This window comes from Falco cherrug, chromosome 10 (assembly GCF_023634085.1).
Source record: "Falco cherrug isolate bFalChe1 chromosome 10, bFalChe1.pri, whole genome shotgun sequence".
NCBI classification, from domain to species: Eukaryota; Metazoa; Chordata; class Aves; order Falconiformes; family Falconidae; genus Falco; species Falco cherrug.
Window position 1 is genome coordinate 34502134 of NC_073706.1, and position 17947 is coordinate 34520080.

Below are 17947 nucleotides of genomic sequence, written 5' to 3' on the forward strand. Positions count from 1 at the left end.
CCTCAGAGCTGGTCAGGCACTGGGGAAGCGTGGATCCTGGCTCCCCGGTGTGCTGCCAGAAAGCTGGGAGCAGGAAAAGCAGACACAGTTGCAGGGGAAAAAACTCGGCTTTCACTGATTTAACGAGCTTTGCTTTGGCTGCATCTGTCTCTATGTGGAAGAAAACCCCTTGCAGAAAAAAGGGAGTTTATTGTTTGCTACTTCATCCAGAATTTTAACAAGTTCTCAGAAAAAAAAGAAGGGAGGAGCAAGCCAATTTAGAGAGCAGTGAAATATCCAAATTAAATCAGTGCAGCTGTATCAATGTAATTCTTATCAGTGGTATATTTACAGCGTGTAAGTGGGAACCTGGTTTGCCTGTGTATGAAGGGCATAACTGCTGCACATCAGCAGTATCCTCCCAGTTTTTGACATTGATAATCATGTCGGGCCAGTTCAGGTGCCCTCTCCCTCTGTCACCCTGACCAAATAGTCTTTTTTTGTTCTCCTGTGTCTGTACACGTGGTTAGTGGTTATCAAGTCAGGTGCTGCTGCCTGCACATGCACCACTGCAGTGAGGAACTTCTGAGAGGCAGGAGGGTGGTCAGTGCTGAAACACCCTTTCACCTGAGGTCAGTAATAGGAGGATTATTTTCTGTCTCAGAATTGCCCTGATTATTTCCAGAATGGATTTTAGAGTTTTATCTAAATTCTTCAGAAGCAAGAAGCGGGTTTTGGTTTCCAGGTTCCCTTGATATCCTAGAGGGCCCTCATTTTCACAGCGGGTATTTAAGTACTGACTGAAACTTGGGCCAAAATGAAGGTAGTTCCTCGATTTCTTCAGAAACTTTTGGCTGTGGTGTTCCTGGATTCTCTCTGAATATTTTTTTGCTTTTAATGTTTAAGGACTTACTGAGTGTCTTAACCTACAAGGGAACAGTGCTGTGGACTGCTTTTCTCCTGCTGCTCACTAATGGCATGGGGCACACAGAGAGACAGATGATAAGCCTGCCCAACGCTGGATGTTTGCTGTGTTCCTGTCTCTTAATGTGCAGGGGCAAATGTGCTGCTGCTTTCTGCTGAGCTCAGCGAAGTGGTCTGAATTCTGAGTATGTGCTAGTAGCATTTGGAGAGGCTCCCAAGGGACAAAGTATGTGGTTTCTCCCATCTCTTAAAGTCTTCCTGAGGCTTCCTGGTATTTGAGGGTTAATCTAGGGTATCCCAGAGTTGCAGAGACTCCTTTTAGCCTTTAAAATTTTAACCTTTAAAATAACAGGAGATCAGATGAGATTATATACTCCCTCTTGACTTGAAAATTGACCTACAAGGTGGGGGGGATGGGGAGGATTAAGTTTCAAACTCCTTTTAGGCTTTCATTTCATGAAGTTTGTTCATACAGGGCAGGGGTAACCTGGGGGTGGGGTGGTGGAGAAATCCCAGGTAGGATTTCCCAGCTTCGTTTGAAGTCCAGCTGTTTTGTGCTGGCAGCTGTTAGAGGAACCCTTTCCCAGTTACTTATTCCTGCCAGCTCTAAATGAAACGGATGATACGCTGAGACAGACTGGCCCGAGTTTTGCAGTGGTGATAGCTCTGTACCCTTGGTGGAGAGCTGCCCTTTGCCTGTGCCTGTATTTGAAGTGGCGGAGAGGTCCTGAGCAAGCCCAGCTCCTGGTGCCTCTGCCTGCAGGTCTGCGTACGGGCTGGTGGAGCGAGGTGTTTCAGGGAAGTGGTTGATCAGGGCTTGCGGCTGGGAGGTTTCTTTAGAACTGGTTGGCATGTGCTCTGGGGTCAGGGACTTCTTTTTATCTTTTTCCCCTGCCCCTAGCCTTGGCGAAGGGCCAGCAAGTAATTTCCTGGAGGACAGCCCTTGCCTCCCAGTTATTTATTCTCCTGCTGGTGCCTCCCTGTCAAGTTTGCAGGCTGGTCTAAAAACAGCTGCGTAAATGGGTTTGGTGGAGTCATTAAAACCTGCTACACAAGAGCAAGGCGGAAGGGGGAGGAATGTTTTATTTTTGGCTGGGGGTTGTTTAATTTACTGGAAGAATGGTCCTTTTCAAGGCAGCCTTAAGCAGCGTGGATTGAGCATTGTTTCCTGCATCGCTCCTATAGCAACAGGAGAGAGGCAGCTCCTATGGACTTGGACTTACAGCTCTGGGAAATGAAATGTCATTTAATTTGCCCTTGACTGTGCTTGATATTTGATCTGACTCTAGTAAAATGTTTTTAGCTCTGGAGAGGAATGTAAGTCCTCAAAGCATTCAATGATCGCTCCAAAACAGCCTTGGCGACGCAGACATCATGGATATATAAGGACCTATGGGCAGAAGAGACTTCTTGGCCATTCCTGGTGCTGCTGCTAGCGAAGTGGGTAATTACAGGTGCGAGCGTGTTCCCGCATGAGGTGGCTGCCCTAGGTAGGGAGGGAGGCTCCTAAAGATGTCACAGGTATCTCTCCAGCTGCCATGCTGAGGTGAGAGCTGCTGTCGCCCCGTTCTGTGGCTGCATGATGCTCCCTTTTCTGTTGATGCGCTGGGACGCTGCAGGAGTGGGTTGCCCTGTTCCTAGGACCGCAGGTACCTGCTCCGTCGCTGACATGTTGAGAGGTTTTCTCTGGCATGCCTGGCACCGGTCCTGAGCTAATCAGCAACATGGGTGAAGCAGTAAGACCGTTAACTGTAGTTTCCACTGTCAGATCCCTTCTCAGTTACTACGATCTTTGTGGAGTTGAAACAGATGAGCTGCCTGGGAGATATCTGTGAGCTGACTCCAGAGGTTTTTGTTTTGTTTGTTTACACTGCTGAAACTTCGAACAGGAAGAGCCTACTCAAAGCAAAACAGGTTTTGTGCAAAAGCTAAAGCTGCTGCCAGCTTTTTATGTGCTTCTTGCTTTGTGCTGTCTGCAGTCATGTGTCTCAGGCACAGGCAGGGCAGTGCTAACAAGTAGCTTGAAAACTTTGCGTTTTACAGCTTCATATTCTGCAGTGCTTTTCCAGAGGATGGAATAGCTCAGCAGATGGAGGATGGATGCTGAGATGCAAGGAGAGCGAATCCACCCCTTCTCTCTGCTGGGAGAGTCGCTTGATCTGTCTGTGCTTCTATTACAACGTGTTACATCTTTTTTTCTTTGTTGGGGTGCTTTGAGGAGGGAAAGGGTCTTCCAGGCAGTAAGATTATAAAACATTGTGTCATTGAGAAGCTGGAAATGTACCCTATGGTGGCAAACTGGCTGCCTGCCCTCTCTTCCAAGAACTGCTTCATGTATTTTTGACAGTGGGATTTAAAGTCCCACAATTCGTTCATGAGCTCGGTGAGGTGAAGATGATGACCTGCCATGGGATACGTACCTGCTGCTGTGGGTAGGTGGAAAATCTACTGGCTTTTAGCTAGTCACCTTCTCACTGCAGAGTTGATGGGGAATTAAAACTGAAAGTACCTCTGCAGTGAGACCGCAGCCAAATTTTGAGTGACTCTGTGCTAGCTACAACATAGCACGTGTTCTTAGGTTAGTCTTTGCCCTAAGCTCAAACCACAGTGTAAAATCCCAGCGATTTGTAGGGAGTGAACAAATAGTTGTCATCGCTGCATTGTTTGGAGAGCACTTTGAATTCATGTACAGAATTGCCTGAATAGACTTTGTGGGGGCTGGGAGGATTTTTATCCTCCCAGGATTTTTAGTGCTTGTTGGCTTGGTCCTAGTGCTGGCATGGCTACAGGGCAGGGAGGTTTTGTGAGTGCTCCCTGAAAACGCTGAGGACCCAGTGGCTTTGCCTCTGAAAGCTGAGCAGAAAATGAATGTAATGAATAGGAAGGTAATGAATGGGAAGGGATCAGGCGGAAAGCTGATTCTGCACAAATTGTTTTGTTGAGAAATGTGGTTTAATGCTACTGGTAAGTTCTCCAGTGCAGACAAAGCCCTGCTTTAAAAAACACCCCCCCCACCCACCCCCACCCCCCAAAAAAAAAAACCCCACCACAACTCTATTCACGGGCACTGTGGGGTTTTTTTTGTTTGGGGTGGGTTGAGTTGGGAAAATAGAATTTAAAATACTGATAGGCTGCAGTGAAGAGTTTGTCGTGTCTGTTGGCTAAGCCTGACCGATCTGAACTGTTGTTCCTGGTTGTGGCAAACCCTCGCTGCTATGAGCTCTCTGCAAACACATGCCAGGCACTGATTTCTGCGCTTTGAGTGAGAGAAAAGAGGCGGTTATTGTTCCTCTCCTCAGTTCAACGACTAGTGAAGTGGTTCCTGTGTATAAATAGCGTAAAGTGCTTCAGGATCCTTTGGGATAAAGGAGGCCTTATGAGATACAAGAGGATGCTGTTTGACGCAGAAGGAGTTCCTGCTGGTCGTGCAGTGCGTGCCGGTCTCTGGCCGGCCCTCCAGCTCGCGGTGGGGACAGGGTGCTTGGAGGGGCAGTTTGTTTCCCTGGTTATCCACTTCTGGGAGCAGCAGACAGGGGCTTTCTGCTCGCAGGAGGTGGTTGTGTATGTTTTGTTAGGACCAGAGCACCCTGTGAAGGATTTTTTGTTTGCTTTGTCCTAAAAGAGTGCTAGAGCACAGACGCACAGAGTCCCAAACATGCTCAATCACTCTTTCATTCTCTCTCACGCTTTATTTTTCTTAATGGTTGTGAAATTGATTTCACGCTGAGTTTCCTTTTATCTTCAAGGATCCCAAAGCCAGCCGCCACCTTGCCCAGGTTTGATTAACCCGCTCATAAACCCCTTAATTCACAAGTATGTGTGTGGTGCTGAACGTGTAAATCCTTGCTGAGTTTGAAATTTATGCTTGCTGTTATTTAGGCTTCAGTGAGTCCCTCACCTGGGGAGTAAACAGTCTTGAAAAAATGGGTGGAAGGGCTAAGTGCTCTTCTCCTGAGAGACAGCTCTTGTCTCAAAGAGCAGACAGCTCCTCAGGTGTATTAGGCACACAATTCCTTGCTGGATACCTGACTGTCATCAAAATTAGCAGGAGTTAAGGGTCTACATCTCTCTTGTGGGATCTATTCAAATGCAGCAGCTCGAGCCAGGGTAGAAGAAAGGAGGCATTTGGCAAGCATCCCAAGGGATGACCGCAGGACCATGATGTGCCCGTGGAGATGATGTCTGGACCCAGAAGGCGCTGAGGTGAGATCCTCCCAAACTCCCAGGATGGGATCTTGCTTATTTCTTCAGAAAGGTGCTCTCCCAGTGAAGAGGTAGGGCCAAGAGGGGTCTGCCAGGTGATCTTCTTGTGGAATGTAGGTGGCTTTCCAAGTTGTCTCCACCTCTCCCAGAACCACTGTGCCCATTCCTGGTAGGAGCCCGTGATGTGCTGGGAAACATTGCTCTGTATTCCTCACCTCTCAGCAGCGCCTAAAAGGCTCGGGGCGCAATCCTTTTGTGCTGGGTGCTGTACAGTTGAGGAAGATGACTGTGCCCTCAGGAGCACGTCATCAGTTTAGACAACAGGCAGAAGAAGATGAAGGCAGTTTCCAGGCTGTGGTCTGGGGAATGTCATTCAGCAGGGCCAGATGAGTTCAGCTTCCATGGGAAGGGTCAGGGAGGAGGGGTTTGGACCAAAATCTGTTCTGTGTGCCTGCCCCGCCCCCCCCCCCCCAAGTATAAATGACAATTCCTGAGAAGGAGCCTCTTTGCCTCACTGGATGTCTGGCTCGTGTTTTGCGTTCTCCCTAGCCCTAGAACCACAAGTACATTGACTTCCCAGCACGTTCCAACATGCTGAGATGGAAAGCAAAGCATTCCGCTTTGCATCCTGGGTCAGCGCTCAGCTTTGCCTCTTGGCTCCGCTTCCTCTTCCGAAGGGGCAGGAGGGTGGGAGCAGTGTGCAGCAGATGGATAAATGGCAGGGCACAAGGGCTGCTCAGCCTCGGGACTGAGGGTGCTTCAGAACTATTGCTTGCTTTGCAGGTGACTGTGCTGCTGTGCCTTCCCTCCTCTCCCCAGTTCCTCAGAAGGCTCCCTTGTCTGGTCTTTGATGTTTCCAGGGGGTTTTTTGGCCTGCTTCTCGGTGGCTCAGGTGCTGGGTTTTCCACTGTTTCAAGAGATGTTTCTGTGGTCTAGAGGCTACATAGTAATGTGAATCAACAAGTTTCTAGCTCTTACCAGAGCATTCCTTTTCATAGGGAATGGAAGCAAGGGTAAGCAAGCTAATTACAAATGAAGGTGTGTCACCCATACTATGCTAGGTAAAGGGCTGCAGGAACCTCTCCTTGAAGATAATAGTAACTTAAAATGGTCATGAATTGTGTTAAATTCGATCTGCTAATAAAAACTAACTTCTTTCCCTTGCTGGGTGGTTTGCAAACACCCCATTATCCCACCCAGGCAAGTCAGGAAATATTACTGCTTCCATATCCCGGTACGGGCAGTAAATACGAGTTTAAGCCTTAGGCTGTGAAGTCAGTTAGTGTCAGGGTGTAGATCAAAGGATCGTTAATTCAGTACCCAAACAGACAGGTTAGGGAGAAAGAATTGCTATTCTCCATCCTGCTGCCTGCCATGCCGATGGAAACGGATTGCAGGGAGAATTGAACCTGCTCGCTGTGGGCTGAGGGTGAGGTGGCTGGGCATGTGGCAGTACAAACGACTGCAAAAGGTTTGGGACCCTTTATATTAGAAAAGCAGGGGACAGAAGGGGTGCTGGACACCATTTTCCGTTACAGCAGCCTTATTCAGCCTAGCTACCTTCACAGACATGACAAGCCATGGGATGACATGCCAAGGTTAGAGGGACAGGCTGCTAGGAAGGGCCCTTAGCCTGCTGCTCTGCAGTGTTCTGGGTACACTGGAGCATGCCTCAGATCTTACGGAGAGGAGCCAGGGGCTTCTGAGGTAATAGGAGCCAAGAGGGAAATACCAGTGAAGTACCTCAAAGGAATTAAGGTGTGTTCCTCTAAAAAGGTGACGTAGCCAACAGCCCAGCTGAAGTGCTTCTGCACCAGTGCACACGGCATGAGCAACAAGCTGCTAGGATAATAAGGAGGGCTTCTGTAGGTATGTCAGCCAGAAAAGCAAGGCCAAAGAACATGTACCTCACCAGTGAACATGACTGGCAACTGGTCACAATGAGTGAGGAGAAGGTTGAGGTACTCAACAGCACACGTCTCGAGTGGATGGACCTCAAGGCAGGGACAGGGGGAGTAAAGTCCCTCCAACTGTAAGAGAAGATCAGGTTTGAGACCACCTGAGGAGCTTGAACATACAGAATGGGACATGATGAGACGCAGGATCTTGAGGGAACTGGTTGATGTATCTCCACGATATTCAAAAAGTCATGGCAGTCAGGTGAAGGCCCTGGTGACTGGGGAAAGGGAAACATCGCACCCATTTTTTAAAAGGGCAGAAAGGGACCGCTGGAACTCTGACCTGTCAGCCTCTGGGCCTGGGAAGATCACGGAACAAGATCCTGAAGCTGTGTTAAAGCATACGGAGGACAGAGAGGTGATTCAAGACAACCGGCACAGCTTCATCAAGGGCAAGTCTTGCCTGACCAGCCTAGTGGCCTCTCTGTGGCGGAGTGACTACATCAGTGGACAAGGGAGGAGCTGCAGATGTCACCTCTCTGGATTCTGTAAGGCCTTGGGCACAGTCCCCCACACAACCTTCTCTCTAAACTGGAGAGATACAGCTTTGATGGGCGGACTGCTTGGTGGGTAAGGAATTGGCTGGATGATCACATCTAGAAGGTAGTGGTCAACAGCTCAAAATCCAGATGGAGATCAGTGACCAGTGGTGTCCCTCAGGGGTCCATACTGGGACCAGTACTGTTAGATATCTTCACCAGTGACACGGACAGTGGGACCGAGCGCGCCCCCAGCAAGTCTGCAGGTGACACCAAGCTGAGTGGCGCAGTGACGACCCTGAGGGAAGGGATGCCGTTCAGAGGGACCTGGACAAGCCCCAGCAGTGGGCCCACCTGCACCTCCTGAGGCTCAGCCAGGCCAAGTGCCAGGTCCTGCACCGGGGTCGGGGCAGCCCCCAGTATGGATACGGGGTGAAGGATGGAGAGCAGCCCTGCGGAGAGGGACTTGGGGGTGCTGGTGGGTGGAAACTGGGCGTGAGCCAGCAACGTGCGCTCGCAGCCCAGAAAGCCACCCGCGCCCTGGGCTGCGTCACCAGCAGCGTGGGCAGCAGGGCGAGGGGGGGATGCTGCCCCTCCTCTCCGCTCTGGTGAGACCCCCCTGCAGCGCTGCGTCCAGCTCTGGGGTCCTCAGCACAGGAGAGACACGGGCCTGTTGGAGCGGGGCCAGAGGGGCCACAGAGATGGGCAGAGGCTGGAGCCCCGCTCGGTGAGGGCAGCTGGGAGAGCTGGGGCTGTTCAGCCTGGAGCAGAGAAGGCTCCGGGGAGACCTGACAGCCGCCTTCCATACTTGAAGGGGGCTCACGGGAAAGGTGGGGACAGACTTTTTAGTAGGGCCAGTAGTGATAGGACAAGGGATAATGGTTTTAAACTTAAAGAGGGCAGACTGAGACTAGATAGAAGAAATTTTTTATGATGAGGGTGGTGAAACACTGGCAGAGGTTGCCCAGAGGGATGGTAGATGTCCCATCCCTGGCAGTGTTCAAGGCCAGGCTGGATGGGGCTCAGCAACCTGGTGTGGTTGAAGATGTCCCTGCTCAATGCAGGGGGGTTGGACTACGTGACCTTTAAAGGTCCCTCCCAACCCAAACCGTGCTATGATTTTATGATAAATGTAGTAAGGTTGTGGAGAAACAACCTCTTGACAGCACCTTCCTGTGGCTCTGTGCCGGTCTGAGGGACACCCTGCAGTGGCAGGGGAGTTCAGGGCAGCAGTTTTCCAGCAGAACCTGGTGGTGCTTAGGACCCGTGTCTTGATTATGCTTCAGCAGTGGTAGAGGCTGAAGAAAATGGTGACTTCCTAGTGTGTGTGTTCTCTGCATGTGCCCTGCTCTGGTTTGTGCTCTGTATCCTGGGGCTTGTAAGCCCTGGGAGCAGAGGATGGATGTACACAATGAGTTCTGCCCACCACTTCCCTCTTCCCAGGCAGTTCCTGTGGGAGGGTTAGGAGAAATGATCATTTTGAGGCACTAACACCACCTGGGGCTTCACCCTGCTCAGAAGGGTCTTCTTCCTGAGCTTCTCATGGGGTTACTTTCAGGCCTTTTGCACTAGAATGAGTTGTCGTGGTGTCTGCACAGCCTTGATGGAAACAATAGCAGCATTTACAAAAGGATGCAGCAGGGAATATAAACCTGCTCTGACAGCTTCCTACCGTCCGAAGGTCTTCACGCTGTCACAGTTAGGCTCTCTCCCATTATCCAGTGCACCTTTTGCAGTTTAATCAAATGTGTGTGTAAGCTGTATTCTGAAATCAGGCACTCTTTATTAAAAGGAAGACGTGATGCCGAAGAATGTTATCAAATACCGATTCCCGGAATAATCTTTGACATGGTTTGTGATTCTCTGTATCTCTCTTCTTTTTCAGCTTTCTGCTTTCCTGAATCCAGTGGAGGACCAGAGCCAGCAAGGAGAGAGGGGTTGGAAGAGAGCACTTGAAGAGGACTGCACATTTGCGCTGGTGCTGTGAGCTGCTTTGGTGGTGAAAGGTCAGCGTCAAGGCTGTTGACTGTTGGTTTGGGGTGGATAATGGTACTCGGTAGTTGTGTAAATCAGGGCTCTTCACCTGCAAGCTTTAGAGTTCCCCTCCTGGGAAGGCTTTACTTCATGACTTCTGGCTGCTTTCTGGGCTGTGCGAGATGGGCTGGCAAGTTGATAAGCGGCTGGAGGCTTTTTCTGAGGATGTTCAGTGGGGTAGGTAAAGTGGCGGTGGTAATATTTTCATCTTACAGAGAGGGAGCTTGGAGAGGTCATGCTTTCAAAGGCTGGAGTTTAGCCTTGCTGGAGAACGAGGTCTTCAGTCAGTTTGCTGAAGGTAATAGGTTATTGGCCCACACCTGCACTGTGCATACCAGGGAGGGGACGGTCGTCTTTGTTTGCCCAGAGCTGCCTCCAGGCCAGGGTTACCGGCCCAGCTCACACAGATAAACTGCAGCATGGTGGCAGCGTGCCCGCTGCGTGTGCGAGGTGGCTGTATTGGCAGAGGGCTGACAGCGTTGGACTTGCAGCCCTTTGCGGGCTCCATTTTCATAGCAGGATAGGTGCGGAGGGGTGTCCTGCAGCGAGTCTTTCTTGTGCATGTTGGCAAAGGTGTTAGAAGTTACCTAACTGCTGGCATACAAGTTATTATGAAATAGACATTACGGATGTGTTGGATATCAATTTTCTTGCTATCATTCAAAAATCAATACTTAAAAATAATGACGCTTTTAATGGCCTGGGAGCTATTTCATTTGCTTTGGCATGGCTTCTTCCCCATCTGTCAGACACTGCTTTAGGGCAGGTTGTGCAGAAAAAGCCTGCGGGCCTGGCTTTCTTTGCTGTTTAATTAAGTCCTGTTACTGTGCAAGTTGAGGCAAATGTACCAAGTGATGTCGGTGATGACTAAATGAAAGTCTCGCCAGCAGGAGTGTGTGTGTGTGCGTGCATGCCACGTGCTTTCTGAGCTGGCATGTGGGTGCACGCCTGTGTGGGCCTTTGGGCCTGCAAATAAAAATACAGTGGTCTGGCGTGGGATAAGCAGAGCAAGTCCTGCCATTGAGGTTTTAGGTGGCTTGATGCCACAAAACAGCGGTTTGGCTCCAGTTCCAGGTGCTGAGCACCTGGGAACACAAGCACTGCACAAACTGCTCAACTTCTGGTGGATTCCTGTTACCCGGTTTGTCCTAAGGTTCAGTCTCAGTAGGATGAGAGCCCAAGAAAATCAGACCATGGAATGGCTTCACTTTTGAGGTGACCACTGCTTTGCCTGGCAGTCATGCACTGTGTATGCTTACCCAGCTGGTGGGTTGTGGCTTGCAGTCAGGCAGGGCAAGATGAGCTCACTCTCTTTTTCTTTTTACTTTTTTTGAGGTATTTGTATATGTGGGTCATCCTTTTCCTTCTTGCTTTTTGTGTAGGTGCTTCATTATTACTCCATTCTCTCATACTTCATTACTAGCATCTTGCAATCTTTGATGTATTTGAGCCAGCACGTCTTGTAAACGGTTGGCAAAATCACTTTACCAGACGTTTTCTCTCATTATAAGTATGGATTTTACTAACCCCCAAAGAGGTGGTTCCAGTTCACTGGCCAAAGTAGCCCATACTGGCAAAACCACTTTTGAGGCAGTGAAATGGTGTTGCTGTAGGGCTTTTGCCAAAACACCTGTCACCTGGAGCCTGTCCTGCCTGCATTCCTCTGTCAGCAGGGGTTCTCAGTGTAGATCCTTACAACATCACTGGGCTTAGGGGAGGATGAGGATCCTGCACTGGAGAGGAGGAGCAGAGGCAGGGGACAGACTAAGGGACTTGCCCAAGGCCATGCACAAAGTCTGTGTCAGAGTGGAGAACTGGGTTCGAGCTGTTCAACTCCCAGTTTCTTGAATTAATCTTCAAACTGTTAACCCTCCCTTTCAGGCGCAGTTCTGTTGCACTGAGTTTGTCCTTGTTTTTTCCTCCCGTCTTCATGTATTTTGTTTTAGTTAGAGCATTTTTTCTCCTGGTCACTTACATCACAGTGTGTGTGGGCATAGTAGGAACCTGTTCTTGATTTCTGGTGAATTAGATAAAAATACCTGTATTCATTGTATTAAACATCACAGCCTGTATCCCATGATTGCTTGCTTAAATTTAACTTGCTGATGAAGCTCCTGTCTATGGAACTGGACCAAGTGAACTTCATTATGGGAGTGCTTTTGGTCTTCTAACCACTTTTTCAATTAGCAAAGTGCTTCCCATTATGAAGCTCATGTCTAATTAATATGTTTTAATGCATTGGTAAATACACCACTGTGGCATAGCTTGCCATTTTCTGTCCACTGGAGAGCTCATTCGCAATTACCGATGTGATTCAGAATAGACCTTTGCCTCAGCATTTTAAAATAGGATGCAACTGTGTGTGTTAGCTGATGTTGCTGCTGCTTGTCTGGTTTCAAGAGTGATTTGTGTTCACTTCTGAGGGTCTGTTATAAAGATGACTGAAGCCAAGAGACCCTGGTCACGTCAGGGAATTCAGGATGGGGCCCCCCATGTTCATCCCAGCGCTGTGGTGCAGCACCGGAGGCTCAGAGCCCTAGGTCACACTTAGCCTGCGAGACGGATTGTGGCTCTCCTTCCTGCTGCCTGGGCTCTTTGGGAAAGGCGTTTCTCTGGCGTCTCCTGCCCTTACTTGCTCTGAAGACCAGCACAGCTCCGTACAGCCTAACCCTGTCTTTGCAGGCGACAGGAGGTGCCAGGTCACCCTGTGTGAGGCAAGGAGCACAAACACTTCCAAAAAGAGGGTCTGGAGAGAGCTGCCTTTCCCTGAATAGCTCGCTGGGTGAGTCATTAAGCATGCAGAGACAGCCAGTGCCATAAGCTCTGCTCCTGGCTAGGAGGGATAGATCAAACAGGAGACAGCCCTGATTGCTTTCTGATTCATGACCTGCCATCCCTGCGTGAATCACCCTGCTTTATAAACCTGCAGCTGTTCCCTGCCAGCTTTCTGGAAACAGGCAGATCCTCTCCTCCCAGCAGCGAAGTCGAGCCGCCTGAAAGACTTGTACGTGGTGCTTGGTGGAGCAGGACCTGCTCTCGGGGGGAGTTTCAGACTGTCATCTGAGTGCAAGTACAGTCTCAGTGGTGTGTCTGCCCAGTCCTCAACCAGAACAAGATGCCGCTTGGTCTAGGGTTTCTGAGCTCTCAGATTGGAAGGAGGGACAAGTTAGCATCCCTTGCTAGGGCCCAGCACCTGCTGTATGGTCATACATGGAAATACCTGCAGTGGCCTATTTTTGATGGGGGACATACCTTGAGGGGAAGGGGAAAAGGTTCCTGAAATCCTCTGGAGCAAGCGGGGAACTAGGCCAAGGAGCCAGCCCAAGGACAGGAAGCATCATTACCTTCCCCAGGCTATCAGTGATAGGAACCAGGGTCAGTTTCAGCAAACTTGGGGTGCATTTTCCTCTACAGACAGCGCTGATGTTAGAAGGGGATGGCAAAAAGCCAAGCACAGCCCTTAGATCTGTTACTGGAGGGCATCTCTCTGGTCTGGGCTGAGGTACCTGTTTTGGGTTGTGCCAGGGTGTGTGGCTGTGGGAACCTGCCTCGCTGCTGCCGTCTGTTCTGTGGCTAAATGAAGCCTCTGGGAACCGTAAATCTGTCACCTTCCTGAACGTTGCATTCACAGGGCGTTTTCTCATTGAGAATTTACAAGTCTGTTCAGTGCCTACGGTACCAGCAGCAGCCATTTCTCCTTGATGCCCCAGGCCTGTTTCTGCTGCAACAGGGTAATTAATCTGAGCATCGCTGGAGGTTCTGATCGCTTCTGAAGATAGCTCTGAAGAGTTATTCTCCTTGATATACGCCACCATCTCGGAGCTGTTCCCTTTGCCTGTGAAACAGCCTTCTGCTGCCAACTGTTGTTGCCAGATGTTATTCTAGAGAGAGATGTTTTCTTGTGAGATGGTGAGGGGAAACGGGCACGGGTGGGACTGCTGGCATCTTCTCACCCTCGCCTTCCCTGTTAGCTTAATTTATTAGTTTCTAAAGCACAGGCCTGGCTGGGGTTTTCAAGTGGGCTGGCGTGACGTGAAAGGAAACAGTTCCCTGCAAATAAAATAAAATTACGCCGCAGAATGGGCAGCTGCTGTTCCCAGCCTTGGTACATCTGCCTGTAAAGCCAGGTATTAGCAGTGTAGTGGCAAAGATGCTACTGACTGACCCAGCCTGAGAGGCGATCGATGTGCAGCCTGGCCGTGTGTACCCTTTGCTCACTTTCTTTTACTGTCAGGTGTTTGGCAGTGGGCTTGCCAAGGTAGATGAGCGTCTGTATGGGTTGCGTGGCTGGGTTGCAGCTGCAGTGGGTCCCCGGAGGAAGCTCACATCACTTGTGGGAAGAAGCTTTGTCATCTAAGCGAACATGAAGCCTATATCTCTGGAAAAAGGGAGAGACTGCTCGCCTGCCTGCTTCCAGGGAAACTGCTGCTTTAATAAAGCATTTTGCTCTGGTATGGGTGCAAGATGTTTGCATCGTTCGCTGCTGGCTGGTAGGGGAGGAAAGGGGAGATTTTTTAACTGAATGCAGGAGAGATGGTGTGGATTTGGTTGCACTTTTGCAAACTACCTCACACAGATGATACTGGCAGTGATGCTCTGGGCAATGCTTTTGTCCGGTCTGCCTGGCCAGGCAGTGGTGAGAGTATTTTTTTTGTTTTTGAGAGGTTCAGGTCTTCTGGCATCAACAGGCGACAGTGAAGTGACATGGAGCTGCACTTGCTGCAGAGCTACTTCAGGGAAACCTGCTCAGGAGTGTTGCAGATCTGTAACACTGCACTGGGGCTGACCCACAGCGGACTCCCATTTGTTACGTATCTGCAGCGGCGTTTTATGCTGTCAGATCATCTGAAGCCGATGGTTATGTTTCTGCCTCTTAATAGCTGGGACAGCTGCCCTAGGAGACAGTTGGCCCCTGGGAAGGGCCATGAGAAATAAGCAGAGTGAAGAAGAAAATTCATTATTCCAGTGTATTGCTGGGGTTCAAAAAGGATAGGGCATTTGAGTGGATAACAAGCATGTTCCCAGTTACAGTTGCAAAGATTAAAAATAGCTCAAACTTAAGAGAGGGATCTATTTAAGGCAGTTGTAACTAATGCCAGTGAGGAAAGAATATTCTTTGGAGACAGATTATTCCGTAAATGTCAAAGACAGAGGTTTCTGTCACTGCCTTCCGAAGCAGCAGTTACAGGCTGCAGGCAGGAGCCAGATAAACGAAGCCCCAGACTGGTTATCCAGAAAAATCTTGGTTATTTCAGCTGAAATAGGAAGAAGTGAGCATGAACTGTGCTGAAGTTTCCTCACCGTAATGTTGATCACAATTCATGGTTTTGGCTTGACCTTTTGCACAACGGTGGGTCTGATCCCTCCACTGCAAGTAGTGATCTGAAGGAAAACGAGTCTCCCGAAGTGACAGCAGGATGGAGAGAGAGGAGGAGGATGAAGGCAGTACAGGAAGGCCACTGGCTGGTACCATCTGCCTCCCTTTCGCACTGCGCAAGGTCTTGTGCCGTGTAGGTCACCCAGATGGATACAGGAGCTCTTTATTTATCAAGCAGTGTCTGATGCACTTCAGCATCCCTGAAGTCAGTTGAACGGCTTGCTCACTGCCTTACCTCAGCAACAGGTTGGAAGTGTGAGCTCTTGCAGGAGGAGAGCAGTAATGCTGGCCTTTTGGGAGAGGGGGTGTGATGACTGACTGACTCAAGCTTTTCTGATTATTTTTTTTTTCCCCAGGAACTCACTGAGCCAGAAAGATGCGTGAGTATACCGAAAAGAAGGAAACATGTGGGACCATCTGTCTCAAGTACCTGCTCTTCATCTTCAACTTCTTTTTCTGGGTAAGAAACTTCAGTCTGTTTCAGAGGAACTGACAGGGCACTGCAGTTTTGGTGTCAGGAGTACAGAGATCTTGGGCTTGATGAAGTCTTTGGCAGAAAGCACTGACATCAGCGGTACACAGATTTCATGCTGTGGGCTGCAGTCCCATCCCTTGGGCTCGCCTGCCCAGGCTGCAGAAGTTACGGTTTGATGCTGTAGTCTCTGGCTGTTTCTAGGTCATGTTACCAAGTATAGAAAATAACAGGGAGCCGGAAAACAGGCTTTGTTTTTCACCTGGCGTGCTTTTTCAGAGAGCCTGAGGACTCCATTGTCTTGCCATTTCTCTCCTCAAAATGGCAGAGGGAGTCCTGGCAGTGGAGTGAGACAGCTAGAGCAAGGATAACAAAACACCTTCTTGCAGCTGGGTCCGCACTAGAGCTTCCCAAAGTCATGCTTTCCACCAGAAAGTTAGTGATGCCAAAGCATTGTCTTTTCCTTTGCTGCCTGGGACAGCATTGGAGTGTCCGTGTCAGACCTTTAAGGAAAACTGTCTGAGCTTACTAGAAGCTGCAAAGAACCCTCCAGAGACACAAGGCTTGCAAAGAGAGAAGGGACTGCTAGGAGTCTGGTTGGCTTCTCCGTGCTCATTTGCTGCAAGGGTTAAGAGTTTAACCAGCCAGGCTGTTTAGCTCCTTGACTGCTTTCTCCCCAGATGTATTGTCTAGGAAGGAGATACTGGGCATGGTTGTCATTTATGGGTAGTATTGCTCCCTGACAAACAGTGGAAAGCTTGCTGATGTAAAGCTGTTTTCTTCCCCTCTGCTGCTGGGTAGCACCCCGGTAGACATTGTTTCCTATTTGCCCGGTGTGGCTACATTTGGGAAGGCTCAGGCCCGAGTATGAATTGCTGTACACAGGTAGATGCTTCAGATAGCATCCCAGGCAGCCCAAGATGCAAGCTAAATGGGCTGCCTTGAAGCTCGGCTCCTCCAGCGGACTGGGGCCTGCTCCTGGTCCCAGTGAGACCTCTGGGAGTCCTTCCTTTAGTGTAGATCATGAGCTTAGCTTCCAGAGCTGAGGCACATCCTGGTATCCCAGCACAGTTGCTCTGGGAGATGAGGAAATTCATACATCAGATGCCCTTCACCTGCTTGCTTCTCCCCTCCCCAGCTGGCTGGCGGGGCCGTGATGGCGGTGGGCACCTGGACCCTAGCTGAGAAGAGTGACTACATCAGCCTGCTCTCCTCCAGCACGTATTCGGCAACTGCTTATATTCTGGTGGTGGCTGGGGTGGTCGTCATGGTTACTGGCATCCTTGGTTGCTGTGCCACTTTCAAAGAGCGTCGGAATTTGCTAAGAGTGGTAAGTTTTGCTCGGTGGTTTTGTTTGGGGGAGCATTCACCCCGTTGCCTCTTGAACCATGCTGGGAGGGAGGGAAACATCTTGGCTATGTTCGGCATCAACATTGTTTGTTTGTCCTAGAGCAAATGCCCCCCAGGCCTCCTGCTCCTAACAGCACACTGTCCTTGTCCTAGGGGGCAGGTTCTGCTGCAAAGCATTTCCTTTCATCCACCCAAAGAATGTGCTTATCACTGCATGGTGCAAAAGTACCGAGTACAGTCGTAATACTTTGTGTAAGGATGTCTGCTTGAAACCATTCAAGGCAAAATCTCCTGGCTTTTGTCTCTTCTTTCTTCCCTGCCCATGCTATATTCTCTTTTGGAAAATGGGAAGAGAGAGGAAAATATAAGACACCTGCAACAAATCTGGCTTTTAATAACAGTAGGTTCATGCCAAGTGAACACCTTTTTTCAGTTGGTTGTCAAAAATCAAAACATTTCCAATGAATATTTTCCTTAATTGCAAAGAAACAATTTCAGTTTTGCTTCCACAAAAAAAAAGCCAGGCCAATCTGATAATCTGTTCCTTCTTTTACGCTGTTCCCTGTGTTACTTCCTGAGCTCCCTGCTCAGCCACCTACGCGGAAGTTTTTGACCAGCCCTAGGGTTTCTAGTCTGCTTCCTCCCTCTCAGATCTCCGTTTCGGTCTGGAGCGTGGCGCCAGTCCTTTTTAGTATCTGGGCTACAGCGGTGAGTGCAGTGACTGAAATAACAATCAGTGGTTCTTTGCTTTCACAGTTACAGAAAAGGATACTTCAGCAACTCTTCACCAGCTCCCTCCTTTGCAAATCCTCGTTCACCTGACTGTCCCATTTCCCCCTCTTTCATTTGGCTAGAGGAGCAGAAAATGGGAGTTGTGAGCAAGCCTGATGCTTGTACCACTGCTTTGAAGGCTTCGTAATCCCCATGAGAGGCAGAGTAGGGTCGGGAAGGGAGGATAAAACACAGAGGAGTGCATTGCTGGTGCTTGTTCATTAGGCTCCTGGTCTGTAGCAGTCTGGTTTGGCCTTGCTTCACTTAGTCTCCACGCCAAAGAGATCCCCCTTTGTCTTTTTTTGCCTCAGCCAGAAGCCACAGATCCAAATCCGGTGGGTTTTTCTTTGTTATTCTGCTACAGAAAACTAATAATTGTCTCTTGGGAACAAAAGGTCAC

The 17947-nt window shown here is 49.5% G+C and overlaps 1 protein-coding gene across 7 annotated transcripts in view; it reads left to right on the forward strand.

Annotated features, from left to right (window-relative positions):
• The window catches only part of CD151 (CD151 molecule (Raph blood group)), a 36874-nt gene that overhangs the window by 6421 nt on the left and 12506 nt on the right, over positions 1 to 17947 (forward strand). For 4 of the 7 annotated variants that reach the window (XM_055721537.1, XM_055721540.1, XM_055721535.1 and 1 more), the window contains exons 2-4: positions 9429 to 9549; positions 15311 to 15414; positions 16565 to 16756. In XM_055721537.1, coding sequence (XP_055577512.1) covers positions 15331 to 15414; positions 16565 to 16756 — 276 coding nt within the window. In that variant the 5' untranslated portion in view covers positions 9429 to 9549; positions 15311 to 15330. Of the gene's footprint in view, positions 1 to 1977; positions 2358 to 9428; positions 9550 to 12259; positions 12360 to 15310; positions 15415 to 16564; positions 16757 to 17947 lie in introns of those variants that run through there. The other 3 variants (XM_055721541.1, XM_055721536.1, XM_055721539.1) reach the window with 3 other exon arrangements.